The 26896-nt window shown below is 35.4% G+C and overlaps 1 protein-coding gene across 4 annotated transcripts in view; it reads left to right on the top strand.

The window, feature by feature from the left end:
• The window catches only part of MGAT4A (alpha-1,3-mannosyl-glycoprotein 4-beta-N-acetylglucosaminyltransferase A), a 122997-nt gene that overhangs the window by 80625 nt on the left and 15476 nt on the right, over positions 1–26896 (top strand). For all 4 annotated transcript variants that reach the window (XM_030310436.1, XM_030310437.1, XM_030310438.1 and 1 more), the window contains exons 6-12: positions 7601–7647; positions 9396–9509; positions 11121–11196; positions 20089–20203; positions 21274–21404; positions 24293–24400; positions 24524–24717. In XM_030310436.1, the coding sequence (XP_030166296.1) occupies positions 7601–7647; positions 9396–9509; positions 11121–11196; positions 20089–20203; positions 21274–21404; positions 24293–24400; positions 24524–24717 (785 nt within the window). The remainder of the gene's footprint in view (positions 1–7600; positions 7648–9395; positions 9510–11120; positions 11197–20088; positions 20204–21273; positions 21405–24292; positions 24401–24523; positions 24718–26896) is intronic.

Raw genomic sequence — 26896 nt, forward strand, 5'->3', positions numbered from 1 at the left:
TCCTAGGCAGAATAAACACAAAACCATTGTCAGGTATGTCCTAATCAAATTGCTGAAAACCAGAGATAAAGAGAAGATCTTGAAAGAAGCCAAAGACACATTATGCACAGAAAAAGAAAAGAATACTACTCTAGATTCTTGTTAGAAAGTATGAAGGCCTGAGACAATGGAACATCATCTTTAAAGTGTTGGAGGGGGAGCCCGTTTTTTTTTTTGTTTTTGTTTTTGTTTTTTTCATTTTTAAGGTTTTAGTTGAATTGTATTTAATCATTTAGTATTAAGTGTTCATGCTACATACAGCCTCATGACACCCAGGTGTGTGGGCATCTGTGAAAGCAGTGCACAGATATAGTGCAATCTCTATCCAAATAACAATGACATTTTTCTCAGAACTAGAACAGAGAATCAAAGGGCACCTTTATCCCTTCTACGGGTGGGCCACCTGAGGGCCTTTCCACTGTGCTCACTTGCCTGGTCTCCTGCTATGTCACGGGCTTCTGAATTCTAAGCAAGTTCTTTCACAATATTTGTTTGAGACTTTGTTTCATTTCTTTCATTTCTTGATAGAATGAATAAACAGAAAATGAGTAAGGATAGAGATGACTTAAACAATAGTATCAGCCTAATGATATAAAATCTTAAGAGGTAATTTAGAAGGTAACTATCAAAGGTGGTGGATATTGTTTTTATTTTCATGACATCTTTCCAGAGACTATCTTATGGTCTATTGGAGTGATTCAACCTTTTTAAAAAATTGAATTATAATTGACGTACAATACTATAGTAGTTTCAGATGTACAGGATAGAGATTCAATATTTTATACATTATAAAATGATGACCACAATAGATCTGGTTACCATCTATCACCATGCAAAATTGTTACAGTATTATTGACTATATCCTGATGCTGTACATTACATCCCCATGACTTATTTATTTTGTTACTAGAAGTTTGTACCTTTTAATGTCCTTCACCTGTTCGCCAATGCCCCCAACCGCATCCACTATTTTCTATATCTATGAGTCTGTTTTTATTCTGTTTGTAAATTTTGTTTTGTTTTGTTTTTTAGATTCCATGTATAAGTGAAATTATATAGTGTTTGTCTTTGACTCATTTCACTTAATGCAGGTCCATCCATGTTGTCACACAGATGGGAAAATTTCATTCTTTTTTTATGGCTGAATAATATTCCACATTGTTTCTATACCACATCTTCTTTGTCTATTTATCTATCACTGGACACTTGGGTTGCTTCCACATCTTGGCTTTTGTAAATAATGCTGCATTGAACATAGGGAAACTATATCTTCTCAAATCAGTGGTTTTGTTTTCTTTGGATAAATACCCAGAAATGGAATTGTTAAATCATATGGTAGCAGTATTTTTAATTTTTTGTGGACTCTGTACTATTTTCCACAGTGGCTGCACCAATTTACATTCCCACCAACAGTGCACAAGGGTTCTCTTTTCTCAGCATTCTTGCCAACACTTGTTATTTCTTGTCTTTTTGATACTAGCCATTCTGACAGGTTTAACATTGCTTTGATTTGCACTTCCTTGATAATAATTAGTGATGGTGAGCATCTTCTCATGTGCCTGTGTGTATGTCTTTTTTTGAAAAATGTCTATTCAGTTCTTCTCATTTTTAAATCAGGCTTTTTAGGGGCGCCTGGGTGGCACAGTCGGTTAAGCGTCCGACTTCAGCCAGGTCACGATCTCACGGTCTGTGAGTTCGAGCCCCGCGTCAGGCTCTGGGCTGATGGCTCGGAGCCTGGAGCCTGTTTCCGATTCTGTGTCTCCCTCTCTCTCTGCCCCTCCCCCGTTCATGCTCTGTCTCTCTCTGTCCCAAAAATAAATAAAAAACGTTGAAAAAAAATTTATAAAAAAAATAAAAAATAAAAAATAAATCAGGCTTTTTAGTTTTTTGTTTTTGGATTGTATCAGTTTTTTTATATATTTTGGATAGCAACCTTTTATCAGATGTATCATTTCCAAGTATCTCCTCCCATTCAGTAGGTTGCCTTTTCATTTTGTTGATGGTTTCTTATGTCACACAAAAGCTTTTTGTTTGATGTAGTTCCATTTGTTTATTTTTGCTTTTGTTTACTTTGCCTGAGGGGAAATATCCAAAAAAGTATTTCTGAGACTGATGTCAAAGTGTTTACCATCTATTTTTTTTCTAGGAGTTTTATGGCTTAATTTCTTACATTTCAGTCTTTGATGAATTCTGAGTTAATTTTTGTCTTTGGTATAAGATTTTATTCTGGTCCAGTTTTATTCTTTTGCATGTGACTGCAGTTTTCTCAACACGATTGAAGAAACTGATTTATACCTTTGTATGTTCTTGTCTCTTTGTTGTAAATTAGTTGACCATTTAAGGGTAGGTTTATTTCTGTGCTCTCTTCTACTCCATTGAATATTTGTCTTTTTTCCATCAGTGCCATACTGTTTTGATTACTATGGCTTTGTAGTATAGTTTGAAATCAGGAGCATGTTACCTCCAGCTTTGTTCTTTCTTCTCTCTCAAAATTGCTTTGGCTATTTAGGATCTTTTGTGTCTCCATATGAATTTTGGGATTATTTGTTCTAGTTCTGAGAAAAATGCCATTGGTAAATTTGGTAGGGATTGCACTGAATCTGTAGAGTGCTTTGAGCAGTATGGACATTTTAACAATATGAATCCTAACAAGCCAAGAGCATGGTATATCTTTCCCTTTGTTTGTGTTGTCTTTAATTTCTTCCATCACGGTCTTAGGGTTTTCGGAGTGCAGATCCTTGACCTCCTTGGTCAAATTTCTTACCTATTCTATTCTTTTTAATACAGTTGTAATGGGATGGTTTTCTTAATTTTTTTCCCTAATAGTTCATTATTAGTGTACAGAAACACAACGGATTTCTGTGTGTTAACTGTGTATCATGCGAATTTACTGAATTTGTTAGTTTTAATAGTTTTTTTTTTTTTTGGTGGAGTCTTTAGGGTTTTCTATGCATAATCATGTCAACTGCAAATAGGGCAGTTTTACTTTCTTTTCCATTTGAATGCCTTTTATTTCTTGCCTCATTGCTAAGACTTCTAATACTACTTTGAATAAAAGTATTGAGAGCAGGAATCCTTGTCTTGTTTCTGATCTTAGAAGAAAAGCTTTCAGCTTTTCACCCTTTTATTGTTAAGTATTATGTTAACTGTGTGTTTCTCAAATATGGCCTTTTTTATGTTGATGTAAATTCCCTTATACCTACTTTGTTGAGAGTTTTCATCATAAATAGATGTTGAATTTTGTCAGGTGCATCTTCTGCATCTGTTGAGATGATCTTGTAATTTCTGTCTCTCGTTTTTTTAATGTGTATCACAATAATTGATTTGCGGATATTAAAACATTCTTGCATCCCTACTTGGTTATGGTGTATGATCCTTTTGATGTATTGTGGAATTTGGTTGCTGATATTTTTGTTGAGTATTTCTGTGTCTGTGTTCATCAGGGAAATTGGCCTGTAATTGCTTTCTTGGGGTAGTATCTGTCTGGTTTTCGTGTCAGGGTAATACTGGCCTTGTAAAATGGGAAGTGTTTCTCTTCAATTTTTTGGGATAATTTGTGAAGTATAGATATTATCTCTTCTTTAAATATTTGATAGAATTCACCTGTGAAGCCATTTTGTCCCAAACTTTTGTTTGTTGGGAGGTTTTTTAAAGATCTCTTTTAGGGGTGCCTGGGGGGCTCAGTCGGTTGAGCGACCCACTTTGGCTCAGGTCATGATCTCGCAGTTTGTGAGTTTGAGCCCTGCATCGGCCTCTGTGCTGGAAGCTCGGAGCTCGGAGCTTGGAGCCTGGAGCCTGCTTTGGATTCTGTGTCTCCTCCTCTTTCTGCCCCTTCCCAGCTCACACCCTGTGTGTGTCTCTCTCTCTCTCTCTCTCTCTCTCTCTCTCTCTCTCAAAAATAAACATTAAAAAAAATTTTAAAAAAAAGATCTGTTTTATTCTTAGAGTGTACATGAGTGGGGGAGAGGGGTAGAGAGAGGGAGAGGAAAAAAGAGAAGATGAGTGAGAGAGAGAAGAGAGAGGGAGAGAGGGAGAGGGGGGAGGGAGGGAGGGAGGAGAGAATATGTTAAGCAGACTCCATGCTCAGCATGGAGACTGATGCAGGGCTTGATCCCTGGACTCTGGGATCATAACCTGGGCCAAAATCAAGAGTCAGGATGCTCAACTGACTGAGCCACCCAGGCACCACAGGAGTTTGTTGTTGTTTTGTTATTTTACTGATTTTATTTCTTTATGATTTGTAATTAGTCTGTTCAGATTTTCTATTTCTTCATGATTCAGTGTTGGAAGATTATGTTTCTAGGAATTTATCCATTTCTTCTAGGTTTTCTAATTTGTTTGTAAATAATTGTTCATAGTATTCTCTTGACATCCTTTATGTTTCTGTGATAAGGGTTTTTTTTTTTTTTTTCCTCTTTCATTTCTGATTTTATTTATTTAGGCTTTCTCTTTCTTGATGGATCTGGCTAAAAGTTTGTCCATCTTTTCAGAGAACCAGCTTTAGTTTCATTGACCTTTACTTTTTAGTTTCTATTTCATTTATTTTTGCCCTGAACTTTATTATTTCCTTCCATTAACTTGGGGCCTTTTTTTTTTCTTTTTTTCTAGTTGCTTTAAATGTAAAATAAGATTGCTTATTTGAGATTTTTCTTGTTTCTTGAGGGAGGCCTGTATCACTACGAACTTCCCTCTTAAAACTTATTTTGCTGTGTCCTAGATTTTGGGACATCGAGTTTCTATTTTCATTTGTCTCAAGTTATTTTTTGATTGCCTACTTGATTTCTTTAATTTGACCCATTGATTGTTTGCTCTCCACGTATTTAATTTCTAGTTTAATATAGTTGTGGTTGGAAAAGATACTTGATGTGATTCCAGTCTTCTTAAACTTATTGAGACTTGTTTTGTGGCTTAACATGTGATCTATCCTGGTGAATGTTCCATGTTTCATGTTCCATGAAAACAATGTGTATTCTGCTGGTTTGGAGTGCAGTATTCTGTGCTCTGTCTCACCAGGACTGGTCCAGTGCAGCAATATGATCTAAGCTTTTCTGTTAAGCATCCCATTGATTAGGTATTCCCAATTTGTACATAGATATTTACAAATCACACATATATGCTATTAATAGTATATTGTACTCCCTAAAATATATCAAAAATAGAAAGGTAGAACATTCTTTTTTAATATTTTTTTACATTTAACTTTTTAAATCACTTTTTTGTAATTTACCTATTTAAAGTCACAGCTATGCAATCACCATCTCAATTTTCAAACATTTTAATCACCCCAAAAAACAACTCTGTACACCTTACCCATCACCCATTAATACCCTTCTCCCCCCAGCCCTAGGAGACCATTAATCTACTTTCTATCTATGTAGATTATTCTATTCTGGATGCTTTATACAAGTAAAGGCATATAATATGTGGTCACACATTGAACAAATGTGAACGTGTTCAAGGTTCATCCCTGTTGTAGTACATATTAATAATGCATATACATACTAATACAATAGCATATAGTTTTAATATAAAATACTTAATTTTACTTAACCATGAGGAACACTTGATTCTCCAGGAAAAAATGCTCTTTCTTTTTCTATGTATGTCCACTTTCCTTCCCACCTTTCCCACGTATATACAATTCACATACCCCTAGAATACACATATCTCAGTTTTATATTTGTAGATGCATTCCCAGAATTGAGTGATAATATTGCCTTTGAAAAAGTCTCCACACGCTTTTAAAAAAGATTCAGGAAAAAGTGCTCTCTTTTAATTTAATGCAAGCAAGCCCCAGAGATCTGATATTGCCTATCTTATTATCAACATTTAAGAGTGGGGGAGAGGCAAGAACAGTTTCCAACCACAACTGTATAATGGAGATAACGATTTGCCTGGCTGTTTCTAGGCCAGTTATACATTTAGCTTTCTTCAGAAGATTCCCAGAATTCCCTTAGCTGATACCAGAAAGGATTTATTCTCTGGTGGAAAAGTGATATCAATTACAGTCGTTTAAGCAAACCTTTTGTTAGTTCTGTTGATTAGCATAAGGATTACAGCATAAGGATTACATATAATATTAGATTTGGCTCATGTGAATTTCATTCGTATTATTACACATTACTTAATGAATCTACATTTACTTTTTCTTCTTGACCTACGTCTTGGACAGCCAACTGGGAATAGGGAGGTGGTCTTGTTCATCTCTGTATTCCTGTTTTCCTTGGATAGGCAAATCACTGGCCCTCAATAAATGCTTAACAAATTGAATTCCAGGTTGTTTTTTAAATTTATTAATATCTATATAAACCAACCTTGATCATATTCTCCAGAATCATAGCTGATGTGTGAAAAGATACTCATTAGTTATATATGTTGGTGATAAATTATTTCAAAAGAGATCGCTGACATTTGGTTCATATAGGGGAAGTACAGAAGATTTTGAGCAGTGTGCCAGTTGTATCTCCATAGTTGTTAAGAGTTTGAAGAATGTGGTCTTAATGTCTCACTCTTAAGTCTTTAAATTTAACAATAAAAATAGGAATTACTTGCAGTCAAAAGAAATTAAAGTTAACATACTTTTATAGACCATTTTCTATACCACAACTTTTTATAACTTAATAGTTTTGTAATTTCCAAAATTTATCTTTTTGTTTTGGTTTGTTTTCTTTTTATCAAGTATTAAGTGTTTTGTCAATCTATAACATAGATCGTATTTTATGTATGATTGATTCTTTTTAGCATTTTAATATAAACTGTGACTGTATTTAAAATCGGTAGGGGGCTGGGGCGCCTGGGTGGCGCAGTCGGTTAAGCGTCCGACTTCAGCCAGGTCACGATCTCGCGGTCCGTGAGTTCGAGCCCCGCGTCGGGCTCTGTGCTGACAGCCCGGAGCCTGGAGCCTGTTTCTGATTCTGTGTCTCCCTCTCTCTCTGCCCCTCCCCTGTTCATGCTCTGTCTCTCTCTGTCTCAAAAATAAATAAACGGTAAAAAATAAAAAAAAAAAATAAAAAAAAATAAAATAAAATCGGTAGGGGGTATTAGACTTTATTTGTATAGAATTCTAACTGTGTGTAGAGTGATTTTTGACTTGGGTTCTAATCATTATCAGCCTAATAATGAGAATCATAATAATACAGACCATAACTGCTTTTTATTACATAGTTTCATCATTTAATGTCAGAGTCGCTAAGATATTATCTCCTCCTGCCTTTTATTTTTTTTAAATAAAAATGGAAAAATCTTTCTCTATTGTTTATCCCATTATTTATTCACTACTTCTAGTTTGGATAGTTGAGAAGAGGTAGAAATAATTTCTGTACTCCGTTTTTTCTACTGAATCGAACAAGGACAGTTGAAGGTAATAAAACTGACATCTGCTTATTGTATTAGTAAGTACTCAATGATATATCGTAGTTCAATAAAGTAGAAATGCAAATCCATAAGCTGTCTGAAATTTTAATGCACTGCTTTAATTGAATGCTGTTAATTATTCATTATCAAAAGTTAAATAAAAATTTAAAAACATTAATGTATGTACAATTTTTTTTCTTTTTCCCAGACAGATAGTGATTATGTACACAGTGTTGTAGCCAACCTGGAGAAAGAGTAAGTTGTTAAATATGAAAATGATCTTATAGTTACTGTTACTTCTTGGCTTTTTGCTAAAAGAAAATGCTTTCTTTTTATAGTTCCTTTCTCTGTGAAGTTCATTTTTCATTGGGCCATCTATAATTGGTCTTTAACCTTATCATAAAGTAGGTGCATATATATCCAGTTTTCTGATGGTGGATAAATTGGTGTATTTCAATATAGAAAAGATTTGAATGTCCTACATATATGACCCTATCCAATAAATTCTTAATCTTGAAGATAGTGAATATAGAGAGAGTCTGTTGACCAAGAAAAAAACTTCTGCTGTCAGGGTAGATAGTCTTGCAGCAGTTTCAAACCTCAGTGCTAAATTATGGCTGAATCTGTACTGTTCTGCAAAAATTGAGTAACAGTTTGCTGTGAGCAAGGCACTTAGCAGGTAACAGGTGGAAATCTTAGTAAGTTTCAGATATTAGTGTTTATATCATCTTCATAGTTTTAATAGTGATATCATAAAACTAGTCTTGATAAGGGTTTCTTCACTGAGTTTTATGTTTTTGCCCCAAAAATGTATCTTTTACTTAAAAAAGACAAAAAGAAGCAACAATTACTTGCCAACTCTAGATTTAAAATAATGCAGCTCTTTCTTTGTCCATCAAAATGCTAAAACCAGAGATTTTAAAAAATATATGCAGAGTTCAGAAATGTGCATTTGTTAGATTTTTTTTTCCCCTCAAGTGCTCGATTTCTTGGCAGCCTTTATATAAATACAGTTTAGTATAGCCTCCTTAAATATAGGAACAAGGCAGTAACTATTGGCCCCTCCTCCCACAGAGCATGTGGACAGGTCTCTGGGGCTTAAGCTGTGATTTTGTCAGTTCTCTTCTTCCTCAATGTATAGGAAAACCAAGCCCAGAAAAAGGTACATTTAAGCACAAAGGACATATGTGCGAAGGCAGGTAGCTGCACAAGAATTTTGTGGAGATTGGCAAAAACTAAATAAGGGAGAATGCAAATGTGAAAAAAATTACATTTGAGTTAGTAAAGCTGCTTATAAAAACCTTAGAACAGATGTTCTCAACCTTGGCTCTGTTGACCTTTTCGGCTCGATAATTCTTTGTTGTGAGGAATGTTGTATGCATTGTAGGATATTTAGTGGCATCCCTGGTGTCTCCCCACTAAATGTCAGTAGTAGTACCCACAGTTAGGACAACCACATTCCTCCAGACATTGCTAAGCGTCTGCCTGGGGGACAGGATGGCCCCAGTTGAGAAATGACTACTTTAGAATGACATATAATCTATAACTCACAACTAAACCTTTCTGAAAGTGGAATAACTGGTTTTTGCATACATATATAGAGACACACAGTCAATAGTTTATTTTTTTTTCAATTCTCTATTTTCTGTGATACCTTGATTTGATTTTTAAAAATTCTGATACTTTTTAGGAATATAATATCTGCATTTGGCCCAGGATTTCTATGCTTCTCTAAGGATAGTAGCATTTTACACTGTTCTTAAAGCATTATTTAAAAAAAAAAAAAAGGCAAAAAAAACCCCACCAAAACCCTTTTGTTATTGGAAAAGTTTGCATTTTCTGGCAAGTAAAATCAATGATGAGCTACTTCACTGAAGACACTGTGATGTGACCATTACAGTATACGTTACTGATGTGTTTTATGTTAAACACAGTAAGTTGAGCATTAAGATAAATAAAATCCCACAGAACTTAAATGACTCAGCTATCCTTTCTCATGGTAGATTTTCTAAAGAAATCAGTTCTGGTTTGGTGGAAATAATATCACCTCCTGAAAGCTATTATCCTGACCTGACAAACTTAAAGGAGACATTTGGAGACTCTAAAGAAAGAGTAAGGTGAGCCTGTGTTAAGATCCCCCACCCTTGTGAGTATGATACATAATAAATGTAATCCTTATTTATTGAAATGTACCACATTTTAGGGTTGAGCTAATTTGTGAGAGCTAATGAATTTTGGTTATTTTATTGGAAATTCTGATGAGAGGTTGAATTTGGTATGCTCAATAACTTGTATAACTGCTTTTCTGTGGTATAACTTTTCTTAAGAGTATTTTCAATACAATTCAGAAGCTAGTTCATATAGAAATCAAATGTTTGTATGCAAAATAAATGAGAACTGATGCAATGAAAGTGATAAAAACAATAATACTGTTCTGCAGAATTATATTATAATAAATGTATTTAGTCAACTGGATTTGTCTCTGACTCTCTCAAATTGAAGGACTTAAAACTTTCAGTGTGTTGTTATTAAAAACATTGTAATCTAAGAGACATTGACATTAGTTTTGGATTTTCTATAGTCATAAAAAAAGGAAAAATACAGTTTTGGGAAGAGACTTACTGTGTTTCTTGAGTGAATTTTTCTGAAAGATACGTCCACATGGTTGTCTCTCAATAAATATAATTTTAGTTTTAAAAAATTTAGGGTTGAATTTGGTAAAAAATTTTAAGTCATCTCATTAAATTCAAAACAGTTTATAAAGTATATTCTGGAGAAGTTTACTTATTATTTAAACCTTTTATTTTTTTTAACTAGCTTTTACAACCACTTTTCTTATTCAACATTAGTCTGTTTCTGCAGGCTACCAGGAATTCACTGAAAGGACTTAATATTGTAAACCTTAATACGTTTTGGGGTTTTTAAGCATTCAGTACAGTATTTATTAATTTCCACCTGTATGCAAAGCACAGCCCTGGTCACCAAAGCAGTGATCCCCAAAGTATAATTTTTGAAGCACCAAGTTCCAGAGACATTAAAATGTTAAATTTGAAAAAAGGTCCTATGGTCAAAAAAGTTTGGAAAATATTAGACTAAAAAGTTTTTTTCTTTTTTAAGTTTATTTATTTTGAGAGAGAGAGAGAGTGCCAACACCAGTGGGGGAGGGGCAGAGAGAGAGGGAGAGAGAAAGGATACTAAGCAGGCTCCATGCTATCAGCACAGAGCCCAATGCAGGGCTCAAACTTATGAACCTCACAGTTCATGACCTAAGCCTAAGTCAAGAGTCGGACATTTAACTGACTGAGCTACCCGGGTGCCCCAAAAGTTTTTCCCAACAAATGTATTCACTATTTCAATGCCTCTAATATATTAATATGTCTCCAGAAGGAGAATATATGTGCTTCCCAAATTTACTTGACACTTGACTTCATTTTTCCTCAGGATGTCTTGAGGATTAGTGTTTTGGGGAATATGTTTTGATAAAGGCTTCATTAGAGAAAAGTGAAGTCTCTTTCATGATCCTCTACATGTGTATGTATGTGTGTGCCTGTATCTGTGTATCTATAGGTAGATAATTTGCATACATGTATATTATATACCGTGTATATACATGTGTGTATTATAAAATATCACAACATACAATATGTACTCTAAAATATTTACACCTAATCTTATTTTGCTAAATTTGAGTCTGATTCCTAACTTATTTTTGAAAAAATTTTTTTCAGATGGAGAACAAAGCAAAATCTGGATTATTGTTTTCTAATGATGTATGCTCAGGAAAAGGGAATATATTACATTCAGGTAAGTGTGATTTTTGTTTTCCTTTCATGTTTTTCACACTTTTGAAGAAGTAGTATCAAGAGTATATGTTCATTGAAACAGGAAGTTCGGAAAGTGTAAACCCTCTAAGATGTATATGTTGATAATAATATATCAGAAAGCAGAAAGGTCTGTCATAGTCACTGATAATGTGGGCTGTGCATTTCCATTCTCCAGTTTAGCCCAACACTAGCTTTCCAGATAACGGTGTGACAGTGGGTGCGTCACTCACCTCTTCTTCTCTCATCCCGCCATCTCTGCTCTCATTCTCCCTCTCTCTACTGTTAAAAAGAACGAAGGTTTAGTTACTTGGCAAAATTTAAAGAAGGATTTTTTTACAGATTGTTTTTTTTTTGGTGGTCTTACAGTAGGATAGGTTTTGTTTTTGTTTTTGTTGTTTTGTTTTTTGCATGCTACAGTACATTTACATTTATATTGAAGATAAGAATAAGTTTGTTATGATGTGGGTTTTAAGTTAGCCAGATAGGCAACAACGTAAATAATTCTAGGAAGCTCTTATTTCTTCTAAATCTCCTTCTCCTTAGTGACATTACAATTGGAATTTCATTTCTTTAACCAAAGGTCTTTATTCCTTGTTCATATGCAGATACTGCACGCTATGCCTGTCATTTTTTTTTTTAGTTAAAAAGTTTATTAGATATTTCCCTGGAAGTATACTTTGATTGATGGGAGTGGTAAAAAAGGGGCTCTGGGTCCCTTAATCAGAAAGGAAATAAATGGTTTGCAACTTCTGGCATAGGTTTGGGAGGGAAGGAAAGAAAGAAAAGCCTCCTATCACCTGGGAAGGCCGACTTACTGAGGACAGACTTTGTCTCCTTTGACATTTTATCTTGGGCCACCTGTGTTCAAATGTGCATGATGAACCTTTTTCCTTGGTTCTCAGGCTGGGAAATGTAAATGATGATAGGGTCAGAATATGGCATTGTATGTAACAGTATACAAGAGTTATGAGTGTAAAAACATGGTATCCTAAAATTAGTACATTTCCTTTAAATGTCTTAGAGAAGTCTTTAATTTCAAAATAATAACTTCAAAACATTTTATTAAACATGTCTCCTATTATTGTAGTGGAAGCTTGCTGTTTGTTCTAGGGCCAATATATATTTACACTATGACCAAGAACTTTATAGAGAGAACTTTAAAACGTGTAGTTATATTGCTTTTAAATTTTATTTTAAATTTCTCTCTAAGGAAAGAATGGAATCTTAAAGCTTTTTTTTGGTGTGGAGTATAGGAAAAGTAAGCATTTAGGAAATTAAGGAAAGAATGTGGTTAAGAAAGAGGATAAGGAAAACTTAAAGCAGGGCATGTATATATGGTGTTATAACAACAGTAGCTGTGAACTAACATTTATTGCACACTTACACCATGTGTCATCCATTGTTCTTTACAACTTAGACTTTACACATATTAACTCATTTAATACAACTCTTTTTCACAAGAGCAAGACCATACTGTACATACTGTCTTGTAATCTGTTTTACTGTCGTTTAACATATTATAGATATCTTTACATGCCAGTAATTACAGACTGGAATAATTTTTAATCTCATTGAAATATCATTATTCAGATATCATAATGACCTTACTGTTGGTCATTTAGATTGTTCCTAACATTTCAGTTGTGTCACAGATGAATCCAGTGAACATTCTGGAAATTACCCAATTTTCCCAAAAATCATGCCTCCAAAAAGAGGGAATAGCTTTACATTGAATTCTTGACATAATTTCATTTTACATAGAATTCTCTCAGTGAGTTCATTATAATTTGCAAAATATTGGTGGGAAGGGGCACCTGGGTAAGTCGGTTAAGCATCTGACTCTTAGTTTCAGCTCAGATCATGATCTCATGGTTTGTGAGTTGGAGCCGCGTTGACAGTGCTGAGCCTGCTTGGGATTCTCTCTCCTCCTCCCCCTCTTCCCCTCCCCTGTGCATGCAGGCACATTCTCCCTTTCCCTCTCTCCCAAAATAAGTAAAATAAGCTTAAAGAAAAAAAAGTATTGGTGGGGAAAACACATTAGCCTGAAAAGCCCTCAGTTTAATACTAGTTTTGAATGTTTGTGAAGGATAGAAATCACCTGGCAAAATTGGAGAAAAATTAATGTGGGGAAGGAAAGACATTCAATCCAGACTTGATAATTATCCTAGGTGTGTGACTTCATGAAATATATTTATTTATTTTTTATTCTTTTTTTTTAAATATGAAATTTATGTGAAATTGGTTTCCATACAACACCCAGTGCTCATCCCAACAGGTGCCCTCCTCAATACACATCACCCACCCTCCACTCCCTCCCACCCGCCATCAACCCTCAGTTCTCAGTTTTTAAGAGTCTCTTATGTTTTGGCTCCCTCCCTCTCTAACCTTTTTTTTTTTCCTTCCCCTCCCCCATGGTCTTCTGTTAAGTTTCTCAGGATCCACGTAAGAGTGAAAACATATGGTATCTGTCTTTCTCTGTATGACTTATTTCACTTAGCATCACACTCTCCAGTTCCATCCACATTGCTACAAAAGGCCGTATTTCATTCTTTATCATTGCCACGTAGTATTCCATTGTGTATATAAACCATAATTTCTTTATCCATTCATCAGTTGATGGACATTTAGGCTCTTTCCATAATTTGGCTATTGTTGAAAGTGCTGCTATAAACATTGGGGTACAAGTGCCCCATGCATCAGTACTCCTGTATCCCTTGGGTAAATTTGTAGCAGTGCTAGATGTGTGACTTCATGGTTGCATATGTTGGAGTATGTCCTACCCAGGTTTTTGAGAGAGTGCTTTTAAAAAAGGCAGTAGGGCACCTGGGTGGCTCAGTTGGTTAAGCATCTGACTCCCACTCAGGTCATGATCTTGCAGTTGGTGAGTTTGAGCCCAATGTTGGGCTCGCTGCTGAAAGCATGGAGCCTGCTTCAGATCCTCTGTCCCCGTGTCTCTCTGCTCCCCCCTCACATGCTGTATCTCTCTCTCAAAAATAAATAAATATTTGGAAAAAATAAATAAATAAAAAAGGCAAAAGAACCAGAGGTTACTCTGTGGTCATCACAGGCATTCTCCTAAAGGTGGAAAAAATGTCACCCGTGCTAATGTTACGTTTTGGCTTGAAATGAAGTTTCGTGTGACAGAATCATACACTTTCATAAAGTCCTGTATCACAGACGACTTGGAATTGAAGACCATGTCTTCTGGAACACTTGTTGGGTGATTCAGGTACTTCCGAGATGGCACTGAGTAATTCCTGCTGTATCACGTAACAAGGCACATTATGTCTGGTTGCCCCACTTGTATTGATGCTGACACTAATCAGTGGGCTTGGTGGTGTCAGCCTCATCTGTCTTTGTAAAGCTTCCCAGCAGCCACTCCTCTGATTTCCACATTCTTTGATTATTTTTCCCCAGATCAGTTATTTCATTAGAGGTGCCGAGTGATAATTTTCTAATTGTGTAATTTGTAATGTTCTTATAAGTTGAGTTCATCTGTAAAGAACTTTTCCTCAACTCTTTGGTTACCTTGAAAAATAGTTCACAAAGGAAAGGCAGAATAAATGCCTATTCTTTCTCTTCATTAAATTTCAAAGGTGGTATCCTAGAAATCACCAGTGGTGGTCATTTAAAAAATATTGTTATGAACGCATGGATTTTTAAATATATTTGATTTCCCTTAGACCTTGCAGTCACTATTCATATTGAGGCTTACACTGGTACATCATAAGCTGGTGGGAATCTCTTAAAATTGGCTCTTGTAGTCCTTCAATGTAAGTCTAGTAATCTTAGATCATTTCTTTGCTGACTGGCAGAAGATTTGCACATTTTCTATGGGAGATCTAGAATCAGCCATTTCGCTAAGGAGCTCTTTTCCATTTAGAAGCAAATAGTATTTGGGACCCCAGTCCAGGTGCTCGAGATGCTTATTGCTATTATGGTGTCTTTGCTTCCAGGCTAAACTTTTAGCAAGGGAAAGAGTATTTTATTTTTCAGGAGAAAAATCTATAAGCTCATATTAGTATTCCCAAATCAAATGAAGATTTGGGGGTTTTTACTTGACTTTTTTGAATTTATATATGTATTTCTTTTGCATTGAAAGTCTTGGTTTTTTAATCACATTATCCTAATAATATTATTCTATAGTATAGCTGAAATACTTACAAAATAATGATACAATTGTCACTACTATTAGACTGATGAATGCAATTTAAATTTTCTTTGTGCTTCCCCCCTCCTTAGAATATATACCAGTATGGATATATTGTCAAAATACTATGTTTTAAAGTAACTGGAAATAATTCTTTATACTGTATGATCATGCTGCCAAATTGATATGAAATTTGGTTTGTTTCGTTTTGTATTCAGTTTTTAGCATTTTTTATCCTTTTTAGTTGTAAAAAAAATTTTCCAAAATCGTAACTTATATAAGATACACAGAAGTCTCACTTTATTTATCTATTTAATTTAATTTAATTTAATTTAATTTAATTTAATTTAAATTTACTTTACTTTTATTTTATTTATTCTATTCTATTCTATTCTATTCTATTCTATTCTATTCTATTTATTTTGAGAGAGAAAGAGAGGAGCATGAGTTGGGGAGGGACAGAGAGAGAGAATCCCAAGCAGGCTCCACACTGTCAGTGCAGAGCCTTGAACTTACGAACTGTGAGATCATGACCTGAGCCGAGACCAAGAGTTGGATGCTTAACCAGCTGAGCCACCCAGGTGCCCCAGAAGTCTCACTTTTATCCCTGTTTCCTCCCTCTCCCATGGGTAACCACCATTAATTTTTTATTTCTTTTTATACTTTTAAAATTTTTAAGCAAAAATATATTTTTTTTTCTGATACTGCATTTGCATACTATAAAAACAATATTTTGCATCTTGTTTTTTAGCCTCCCTTTGTAAACTAGCGATCACTAATGAGATGTAAGATTTTATTTATTTTCTTAAATGTTTGTTTATTTTGAGAGAGAGAGTGAGTGGGGGAGAGGCAGAGAGAGAGCAAGAGAATCCGAAGAAGGCTCCATTCTGTGAGTGCAGAGCCTGATGCAGGGCTCAAACTCACAAACTGTGAGATCATGACCTGAGCCGAAGTCCAAAACTTAACCAGCTGAGCCCCCCAGGCTCCCTGAGATGTAAGATTTTTTAAAGAATGGCTCTTGCCGGGGCGCCTGGGTGGCGCAGTCGGTTAAGCGTCCGACTTCAGCCAGGTCACGATCTTGCGGTGCGTGAGTTCGAGCCCCGCATCAGGCTCTGGGCTGATGGCTCAGAGCCTGGAGCCTGTTTCCGATTCTGTGTCTCCCTCTCTCTCTGCCCCTCCCCCATTCATGCTCTGTCTCTCTCTGTCCCAAAAATAAACGTTGAAAAAAAAAAAAAAAAAAAAAAAAAAAAAAAAAAAAGAATGGCTCTTGCCACGACAAAACACTGATGTCAGAGAAGTACATATGTTCACTAAAAAACCTGTACATAAAGGCTTATAGCAGCTTTTTTCATAATAGCCCAAATCTAGAAACAACCCATATGTTCTTCAGCCGGTGAATGTTACACAAACTGTGTCACATCTATACCACAGAATACTAAATAATGAAAAGAAACAAACTATTGATACACAGCACATCTGGGATCTCAGGTAATTATGGGCACTTTAAAATTGAATCTTAAAAGGTTGCATACTGTATGATTCCATTCATGTGGCATTCTTGAAATGACAAAGTTGTAGAGATGGAGAACAGACTATTGGTTACCAGATGCTGGAAGTGGGGAAGGAAGGAGGTAGCTGTGAATATAAAGGGTAGCGGTAGCACAAGAATCCTCACGATGGAACTGTCTCCCAAAAACTACATGGAACTAAATACATACACGAATACATACACAAACCTGAATGCATGTAAAACTGGTGAAATTTAATAAGGTCATCAAATTGTATCAGAGTCAGTTTATTGAGAGAGAGAGAATCCCAAGCAGGCTTGACCAGAGCCGAAACCAAGAGTCCAATGCTTAACCAACTGAACTACCCAGTTACTCCAAGTTTTTTTAATTTTTTTAAAAATTTTTTTAATGTTTATTTATTTTTGAGAGACAGAGTGTGAATGAAGGAGGGACAGAGAGAGAAAGAGACACAGAATCTAAAGCAGGCTCCAGGCCCTGAGCTGTCAGCCCAGAGCCTGACATGGGACTAGAACTCATGAACAGTGAGATCATGACCTGAGCTAAAGTCAGACACTTAACCAACTGAGCCATCCAGGTGCCCTTCCAAGAAGTTTTTTTTTTTAAAGTGAAGTTGCTTATATATAGAAATATATTGCATTTCTATACACTAATAACAAAGTAGCAGGAAGAGAAATTAAGAAAACAATCCTGTTTAGAGTTGCACCAAAAAGAATAAAATACCTAAGAATAAACTTTAACCAAGGAGGTGAAAGACATGTACTCTGAAAGCTATAGGACAGTGATAAAAGAAATTAAAGATAATACAAACAAATAGATATTCCATGTTCATGGAATGGAAGAATTAATATTGTTAAAATGTCCATACAACCTAAGCAATCTACAGATTCAGTGCAATCCCTATCAAAATACCAACAGCATTTTTCTCAGAACTAGAACAAATAATACCGAAATTTATATGGAACCACAAAATACCCTGAAAAGCCAAAGCAATCTGAAGAAAGAAGAACAAATCCGGAGGTAACACAATCCTAGATTTTAAGATATACTACAAAGCTATAGTAATCAAAACAGCATGGTATAAGCCCCGAAATAGACACATAGATCAATGGAACAGAATAGAGAACCCAGAAATAAAAGCGAAGTTGTTTGATGTGAGAATGGAACAAAGCAGTTTTACTAATTTAATGTAAAAATGTAAATTTATGGGGGCGCCTGGGTGGCTCAGTTGGCTAAGCGTCCAACTTCGGCTCAGGTCATGATCTCACAGTTTGTGAGTTCGAGCCCCACCTCGGGCTCTGTGGCGACAGCTCAGAGCCTGAAGCCTGCTTTGGATTCTGTGTCTTATTCTCTCTCTGCCCCTCCCCACTTGTGCTTTGTCTCTCTCTGTCTCTCAAAAATAAATAAACGTAAAAAAAATTTTTTTTAAATGTGAATTTGTGTATGGTAACCAAAATTAGTGTATTGAATTTCAAATAGGCATTTGACTATTTCATCTACATCTCTGTGCATTTAAATAGCTTGTTTTTGAATTTACTTATTAGAATAATTTGGAATTGCCTGATGTTAGGGATCATCTTCCTTGGGGTATAGATAGTATTTAGATGTGAGTGTAGACACCTCTTTTTTTCAGAAAGCAAGGTTAGGTGCCAGTATAGCTCTGTGCTTTGTCTGGTTTTCCCTCCAGCTTCCCTGAAGCATAAAACATGCCTTGCCTGTTCACTGATGTATTATTCCCTGGGTTTAGTATCGTGTCTGGAACACAATAGAAGCTCAATAAATATTTGGTGAGTCATTATCATGTCTTTCCAAGTACTCCTACTGTTTCTTCACAGATAGGAAGAAGAAAGCTTGTAGGACTTAAATACCTGAAAAATATACATACTAAAATAAGTGAAAATTGCTTGGCAGGTAACTGGAAGTGATAATGTGGCATTAAGAAAAGGAAAAAAAAATTTCAAGGTCATTAAAATCATCTTGTGACTTAAAATTTTTATGAGAGGAGATTCTGGGGAGGAAGTCTTTGCATATGCTTGTGATCCTTGATCCTTTGTCAACTCCCAGTTGAATTGGTAAAAATCCCAAGTGTGAATAACACATGGGCCAACTGTGTGGAATTAACTGGCACTCTGAATTGCTACAGCTTCTTAAGTATTTTGAAAATAACTTTTAAAATACAAAAAGTGAGGGGCACCTGGGTGGCTGGTCAGTTAAGCGTCCAACTCTGGATTTTGGCTCAGTTCATGATCTAACAGTTTGTGGGATCGAGCCCCAAGCTGTTAGTGAAGAGCCTGTTTGAGATTCTCTCTCCCTCTCTCTCTCTGCTCCTTCCCCGCTTGTGTGTTCTTTCTCTCTCTCTCTCTCTCTCAAAATAAATAAATAAACATTAAAAAAATAAAATACAAGAAGCGAGCTTTCAGGAATCTATCCTACAGAAATGAAAAGCAGTAATATGTAAATATAAGCAAATTTATTACATCATTGTTTGCATTGGCAAAAAATGAGAAATAAGCTAGATGTGTGTCTATGATCAGGAAAGAGTTGAACGAATTGTTTCACATTGATAACATGGAATATTATGCATTTAGTAAATATCAACCTGGAAAGATATTCATGATATATTAAGAGACAAAAGACAGTTTGATAATATGATCCCTTATTATAAAAACGTACATGTGGATGGGCAAGTGCGTGTGGACCTTTTTGTGCCGTGTGTCCATATAAGAGGTAGCAAATAGGTGCACACCCAACTTTTAACATTGGTTACCTCAACTAGCAGGGTGGAGGGCAGAGAAGGAAAGCTGCTGGCTTTTTCTTTGACCTCGAACAAGTATTATATAAAAATTTAAAAAAAAAAGGCTCACAAAAATTCTTCTCCTTTGAAAAGTAAAAAAAAGTAAAAAAAAAAAATTCTTCTCCTTTCTGGGTGCTCAGAAAGGACCAGAAAAGAGTAATTCGTGGAGTGGTGCTGTGATCTCCCATAGTAACAGAGTGGTTTAGGTGACTTGATATGTGTGCCTCTTCCATTTTATTTTCCTCATTTTCTTTTAATAAAATTTATTTTTATATTTTCATCATTTTTGACCATTGTTTTCTTGATTTGTGTTTAAAAGTATGCTTGAGTTTTCTTATAATAAAGAATGTCCTTTAAACCTTTCCATCTCTTTGATTTATTAATCTGATCAACTTTCTTTAGCTTGAAGATGATATTATTGTCAAACAGAATTACTTTAACACTATAAAAAATTTTGCACTTCAACTTTCTTCTGAGGAATGGATGATACTAGAATTCTCCCAACTGGGCTTCATTGGTAAGAAAAGTGTCAGATTTATCTACTTTTCAGAAATAACTGTGACTTTTGTAATGGTGAACTAATTTCTTTTACCTTCAAACTGTCTTTTTTTCTCTGGAAATAGATTGTTTTTGAGGAAATTTAATTTAGGTAAACTTCCATGTATAAAGTGATGAAAATCAACCCAAAATAGTATTTGGGTACTTTTAAGGTTGTAATATTTGCTGTGGAGTTCTCCAGGCAGCCCTTCTGGCTTCTTGTGTACACACGTAAAGCCAGCCATGGTCCTGAGCATGTCTGATTTCTTCTCTGACACCTCCAGCTCCCTGATTATGGCCCAGTGCTTTTGCAGCATTGGGGTTCTTTTAAAAAGAATGCCACACTAAATGTTTTCTAGTATGAATACCCTAGTATTTGATGTAGTACTTGACAGTGATTCATTCATAATCATTTGTTACTTTCATAGACAAGGTTCTCATTGAAAATTTTTTTCTCACTAAAGTTCATAAATTATACAATTAGAATATGTTTAAAGTTGAAGAATTTCAGGAAGTTTACAGGTTTTAAGAAACAGGATAAAATTTCACTTCTTGTAGTACTTTAAATATTAGAGGCTAGGCCTTTGACCTTGTTGATCATTTATCAAAAAACTTAAGAGTCAGAAACATCTTTGTGAAGGTTTCAGTGAAGGCAGAATTGGAATGCCTGTTTTTTGCATTTATTTATTAGGTTAAATGTTTTGTTTGTTTTTTTTTACCTAAACCTAAAGGATCCTAAAGTTCCTTTTTTTCTAATGGGAAGAATGTTAATAAGACACAAAGGAAAAATCTCTGACTTGCTTCTTGAGCCAGTAGTTGTATGATAGATTTTGTGATGGAGAAAGTCAGGAGTTTCGTAGTTGTGTGACAACCCAGAAATGTTTAGCTAAAGCAAGTTTGTTTGCTTTTGATAAGACAAGTAGGGAAATTATTCATAATGATTTGTATTTGAGAGCACAAGCTTTATTTGTTGTATAGATTTCATTTATTTAAGCCATTTTGTTGCTTGGTTTCTTTATGAAAGCTATTGACTGAGAATGTTTTTTTCAGGTAAAATGTTTCAAGCACCAGACCTCACTCTGATTGTGGAATTCATATTTATGTTCTATAAGGAGAAACCCATTGATTGGCTCTTGGACCATATACTCTGGGTAAAAGTCTGCAACCCTGAGAAAGATGCAGTAAGTTAATTTCTTATGAGGGTGGATGTAGGAGTGCTGACCACACGGCCTCCATCTTTGGCCCATCATTGTGTTCACGTTCACTCTATCACCTCTCTTGGGGCTACATGTTCAAGGCCCCATGGTGATTAATATACATAGGTTAGAAGTGCCGGCTAAGGCTGGGCTGACGAGAGGCTTGTTTTGGCTTCGCATGTATCTCTTAGAGATAATACAGTCTTTCCCCTTCCTCATGCACAGGTGGTACCACAAGATCTACTTAAAGGTTAGCTGTCAATTAGTGCATGTACACCCGTTGACCTCCCTACATGGCCCTTGCTCACTCCAATGTGTCCTCTCACAGTAAAATCTGTGGACTAAGGTCCAGACTTTGCAGAGAAAAACTGCACAGTTGGATCATCATCCCAGTCAGTTCCTCCCCGACGTCAGTTACCTTGGGTAAAATTCTGTGCTTTCTCAGTTGGAGGGACACTTTACTGTCCCTCTCCTGCCTTCTAACCGTGGAAGAGGCTTCTTTTCTGTATCCCGTGAAAGGGACTTTCAGGGAGCCAGGATTTATAAATGAACAGTTAAAGAGCTGAATGAAGTGTTTTCACTTAACATTTGAAGTGCTTGCTTGCTTTCTTGAACTGACAAAAAGTTCCTAAATTAGAGGGATTTTTAAATAACATGGAAAACCCTGTAAATCAGTGAAGTCCACCCTTCTTTAAATTGCTGATAAATGTTAGTAAGTGTCGTTAGGCTTTGTTATTTGGTTACTGTTGGCTATAGATGTTCTCATAGCTGTCCCAGGGGTATTGTTTCAGCTTTCTTCATACTCTCTGTCATTGTTCCTTTTTCAAACGCTTGGGGGACAGTATCAGACCCCAATACATCTGTAAATAAGGAATAAAATAGAAGTAATATTTTATACCAAAACAGTAGCAAGGAAAAAAAGTACCTTTTAGTGTATTACTTGCAAGAAACCAGTGTTCATATTAATATGCTGACCTTTGGGATTATGGTAGGTAAGTAACTGAACGATTTTTGCTTTGATTATTCAAATATGTTATTTCCATAGAGATCTTATTGTAAAAAGTAATTAGATACGTTTTCTTTGTCCAATTTGAATTGTACCACTGGAAAAAAAATAAATTTTTATTTATTTGCTGTAATCATAAATAAAATGTGAATACACATTCTCAGAAATAAGTCAATTTTGACATGTAATAACAGGAAATATTTATTATGGGCATGTGTCTTCATAGGGATGACTTAGCATTCATTCTAACAAACATTTAATTTGACTTCATGACCGTATTATATTCTCTAAAATAGTTTAATCATCCTACCTGCCAGTGAGTTTTTAGGACACTGTCTTGTGTTTATAAGCCATTCTCTCTCTCTCTCTCTCTCTCTCTCTCTCTCTCTTTCTCTCTCTTTTAATCACTTTTTTAGAGCAAATCATAGAGTATAGCCAAATAGCAAAGTATCTGCTTTCCAACAGTGATGATTACATATAAATTGATTTGGACAATTTGTTTTTATGATGTAAGTCCTGACCTGTATTTTCTTTGTACTTCACAGGAATCTGTATTGTAGGACACAAATAAAATCCTATGATCTTTATACTTCTGCAATATACTTGCATTTAATTGGTCCTGTGCAGTTTTATCTAATATATGGTTAGGTTCTAAAATGAGCCTGTGAGGTGAAAATCTCCAATAGTAAAAATTAAAATCATCTATAAATTTTAGCACACAGCCCTGTGGAGAATTTTGTCTATTCTGTCACTCCTTCTTAGGCCATGTTTTTCTGTGGCCCATAATTCTTCAGTTGCTTCCTCTAGAATGTCAGGGAAACTGTCACCGCAAACTTGCTGGCCTCCAGCACAATATCTCTCTGACAGTGGTTTGGGAAACCCCACAGAGCATTCACACATTCTTTCACAGGTTTATTAACCCACTTTGTTCAGGCACAAGTGGGCTCAGTGTCAGGCACTGTTCTTTTCTTCTTCCTCTCTGTCCCGCACCTTCCCTCCTTCTACCCCTCTTGCTCTTCTCCTATCCTCAACCCTTCCCTCTCCTTTTCACTTGAGTAGTTGAATTTTTGTAAATAAAATGTTATATTACCTCTGTTCTAGTGTTAGTAGTAATAGTAATGAAGTAAAACCTTTTGAGAAAAATGCAGCATTTTAATACCCAGTAAATAATTGCAGGCCTTTTGTCCAGCTCTTGGTTTTGGCTCAGGTCATGATCTCATGGTTTGGTGGGATTGAGCCCCATTTCAGGCTCCATACTGGCAGCGCAGAGTCTGCTTAAGATTCTGTCTCTCCCCCTCTCTCTGCCCTTCCCCTGCTTGCTCTCTCTCTCTCAAAATAAATAAACTTAAAAAAAAGTCAAATCTACATTGATATATCTTGAAATATGGTTAGAATTAAATCCTTAACTCTTCTCTTAGATGTACTTATTTTAAATTTCCATATCATATCCGTTTATCAAGTAGGTAGCAAATCTATTAATATCTTAAAGAGGACCCTTAAAAAATATGACTTGGAATTATGAGATGAAGTTGGATTTTATTTTCAATATTCCTTTTTTTCTTTTTTTTAAATGTTAATTAGTTTTGAGAGAAAGAGCGCAAGCAGGGGGAGGGGCAGAGAGAGAGAGACACACAGAATCTGAAGCAGGCTCCAGTCTCTGAGCTGTCAGCACAGAGCCCGACATGGGGCTTGAACCCATGAACCATGAGATCATGACCTGAGCCAAAGTTGGACGCTTAACTGACTGAGCCACCCAGGCTCCTCTTTCTTTTCAATATTCTTTAAAAGGGCTTCTGGTTTTTCTGATGAGGACAAGATTTCACTTTGCATTGTGACACTTTTTTTTTTTTTTTTTTTTTTTTTTTAGAAACATTGTGATAGACAGAAAGCCAATCTACGAATTCGCTTCAGACCTTCCCTTTTCCAACATGTTGGTCTGCATTCTTCTCTATCAGGAAAAATTCAGAAACTCACGGTTGGTGATTTAATTTTATTTTTCTCATGCACATACAGTTTGTTATTTAGGGTACAGTTATTGTTCTTCTTAAGTATAAATAATCTATAAGTTGTTTAATAGTATACATGTCTCTCCTCCTAGGATAAAGATTACATGAAACCATTACTTCTTAAGATCCATGTAAACCCACCTGCAGAGATATCTACTTCTTTGAAGGTGTACCAAGGACATACACTGGAGAAAACTTACATGGGGGAAGATTTCTTCTGGGCTATAACCCCAATAGCCGGAGACTACATCTTATTCAAATTTGATAAGCCAGTCAATGTGGAAAGGTTGGTGACTGTTAAAATCTATTTGGTCTTATAGTTTTACACGTCTTAAGATGTGTGATTTATGATGGCTTTTTTGTGTGTATAATAGCTGTGAGGAGGTAGTGAGTCTCAAATGTTAGGTTATAAAATATATTTCCTACAATTCAGTAATCAAATGGGTGTGTTGTTTTCAGATATAATATCAGCCTTTAGTGTGTTTATTAAATTCTGTTGGTATTTCTGAACATTTATTTAGTATAGTTTTTTAAAATTACTTTTATGTGGAACTCTCAAAATATAAAGTTAGTTTTCATGTCCTTATTATTGGCTATCCCTTAGGATTTAACTGAGAGCTAGTCAGTTACCTAGCAGTTTGGCTGAAATGATAAATTTGACAGACTGTGACTATCCCTGGTCAGTGGTTTTACAGATGCTGGATTACTTTTAGACGACCATGGTAACCCTTTTGTGTTTTTCAGAATTTATGTTCATTTCGCAAAATTTAGGACTCTTTTCTCCCTGTTTTTTAATAGCGATGATTCCTTCTACCTCTCCTCAGCTTTGGGTGTGTTCTCTAGATAGTCTATGATACATTTAAATGTAATCCCCTAAAACTAATTCTGTAGTTATGTTACATGTTCTCACATGAGGGCCATCCAGTTTTTAGAACCCGCCAAAAATCATCTAGGATAATTCTATTTAAGGTGGTCAGAAACAGTGCATAGTTATAATGTTATTAATTTTATTTTGTTACTCTAAACTGATTCTAAAGAGGAATTTAAATGTATAAAACTGTATCTGGCAATGGACTATCATTGGGAAAATATTTCCAAGTAATTCTTCGCATTTATGAGCATATAATATTTTTGTTGTTAGTTAATGTTCATTTTCGTAGTATATAGTGTGATACTTAGTACTTTGAGGTAGTGTTTACCATACTTAAAAGAGTCATAAATATCTGATGAGGTTTTAATATCTAAAATACATATAGAACTTCTATAACTCACCACCAAAAAAATAAACAATTTGATGAAAAAATACACGGAGGATCTGAAGAGACATTTTCCTATTACATACAGATGATGTACAGATACCCAGCAGATGCACGTAAAGAAACTCACATCAGTAATCATCAGGGAAATGCAAGTCAAAACAATGGGTTATCACCTCATACCAGTTAGAATGGCTAAAAGCAAAATGACAAGAAATAACAAGTGTTGATGAGGATGTGGAGAAAAAGGAACTCTTGTGCACTGTTGGAGGGAATGCTGACTGGTGCAGCCACTGTGGAAAACAGTATGGGGGTTACCCCCAAAATTAAAAATAGAAATACAGTACGATCCAATAATGCCACTGCTGGGTATTTACCCAAAGAAAAGGAAAACGCTAACTCGAAAAGATAAATGCACCCCTCTGCAGCATTATTTACAATAGCCAAGATATGGAAACAACCCAAGTGTCCATCAGTAGACAAATGAATAAGGAAAATGTGGTGTATATATATATACACAAAAGAACATTACATACCCACATAAAGAATGAGATCTTATTAGTGACAACATGGATGGACCTAGAGGGTTATTATGCTAAGTGAAATAAGTTAGACTGAGAAAAACAAATACCATTTAATTCCACTCATAAGTGGAATCTGAAGGAAACAAACAAAAACCCACAAATAAACAAAAAGAATCAGACCTTTAAATACAGAAAACAAACCAGTTGCCAGAGGAGAGGTCGGGGGATAGGCAAAATGGTGAAGGAGAGTAGGAGATACAGGCTTCTAGTTATGGAATGAATAAATCACTGGAATAAAAGGCACAGCATTAGAAATATAGTCTGCGATACTGTAATATTGTGATATGGTGTGGTGACAAGTGGTAGCTACATTTGTGGTGAGCACAGCATAACATAGGTTGAATCACTATGTTGTACACCGGAAACTAATGTAACATTGTATTTCGACTGTACTCAAAAAATTTTAAAGCAGAGTCATCATAGAATTAGAAACAATTTTCTTTCATCTCGTAAAGAAGAATAGTCTTAAACCATATCTGTTGGTTTGTTTTTAGCAAATTAAAATAGTGCCAGCAAAGAATCTGCTAAAGAACTCATATGGGAGATCACATTTCTTTTATTATTTTTTTTAACGTTTATTTATTTTTGAGAGACAGAGAGCAAGAGAGAGAGAGCACGAGCAGGG

The sequence above is a fragment of the Lynx canadensis genome, chromosome A3 (genome assembly GCF_007474595.2).
Source record: "Lynx canadensis isolate LIC74 chromosome A3, mLynCan4.pri.v2, whole genome shotgun sequence".
NCBI classification, from domain to species: domain Eukaryota; kingdom Metazoa; phylum Chordata; class Mammalia; order Carnivora; family Felidae; genus Lynx; species Lynx canadensis.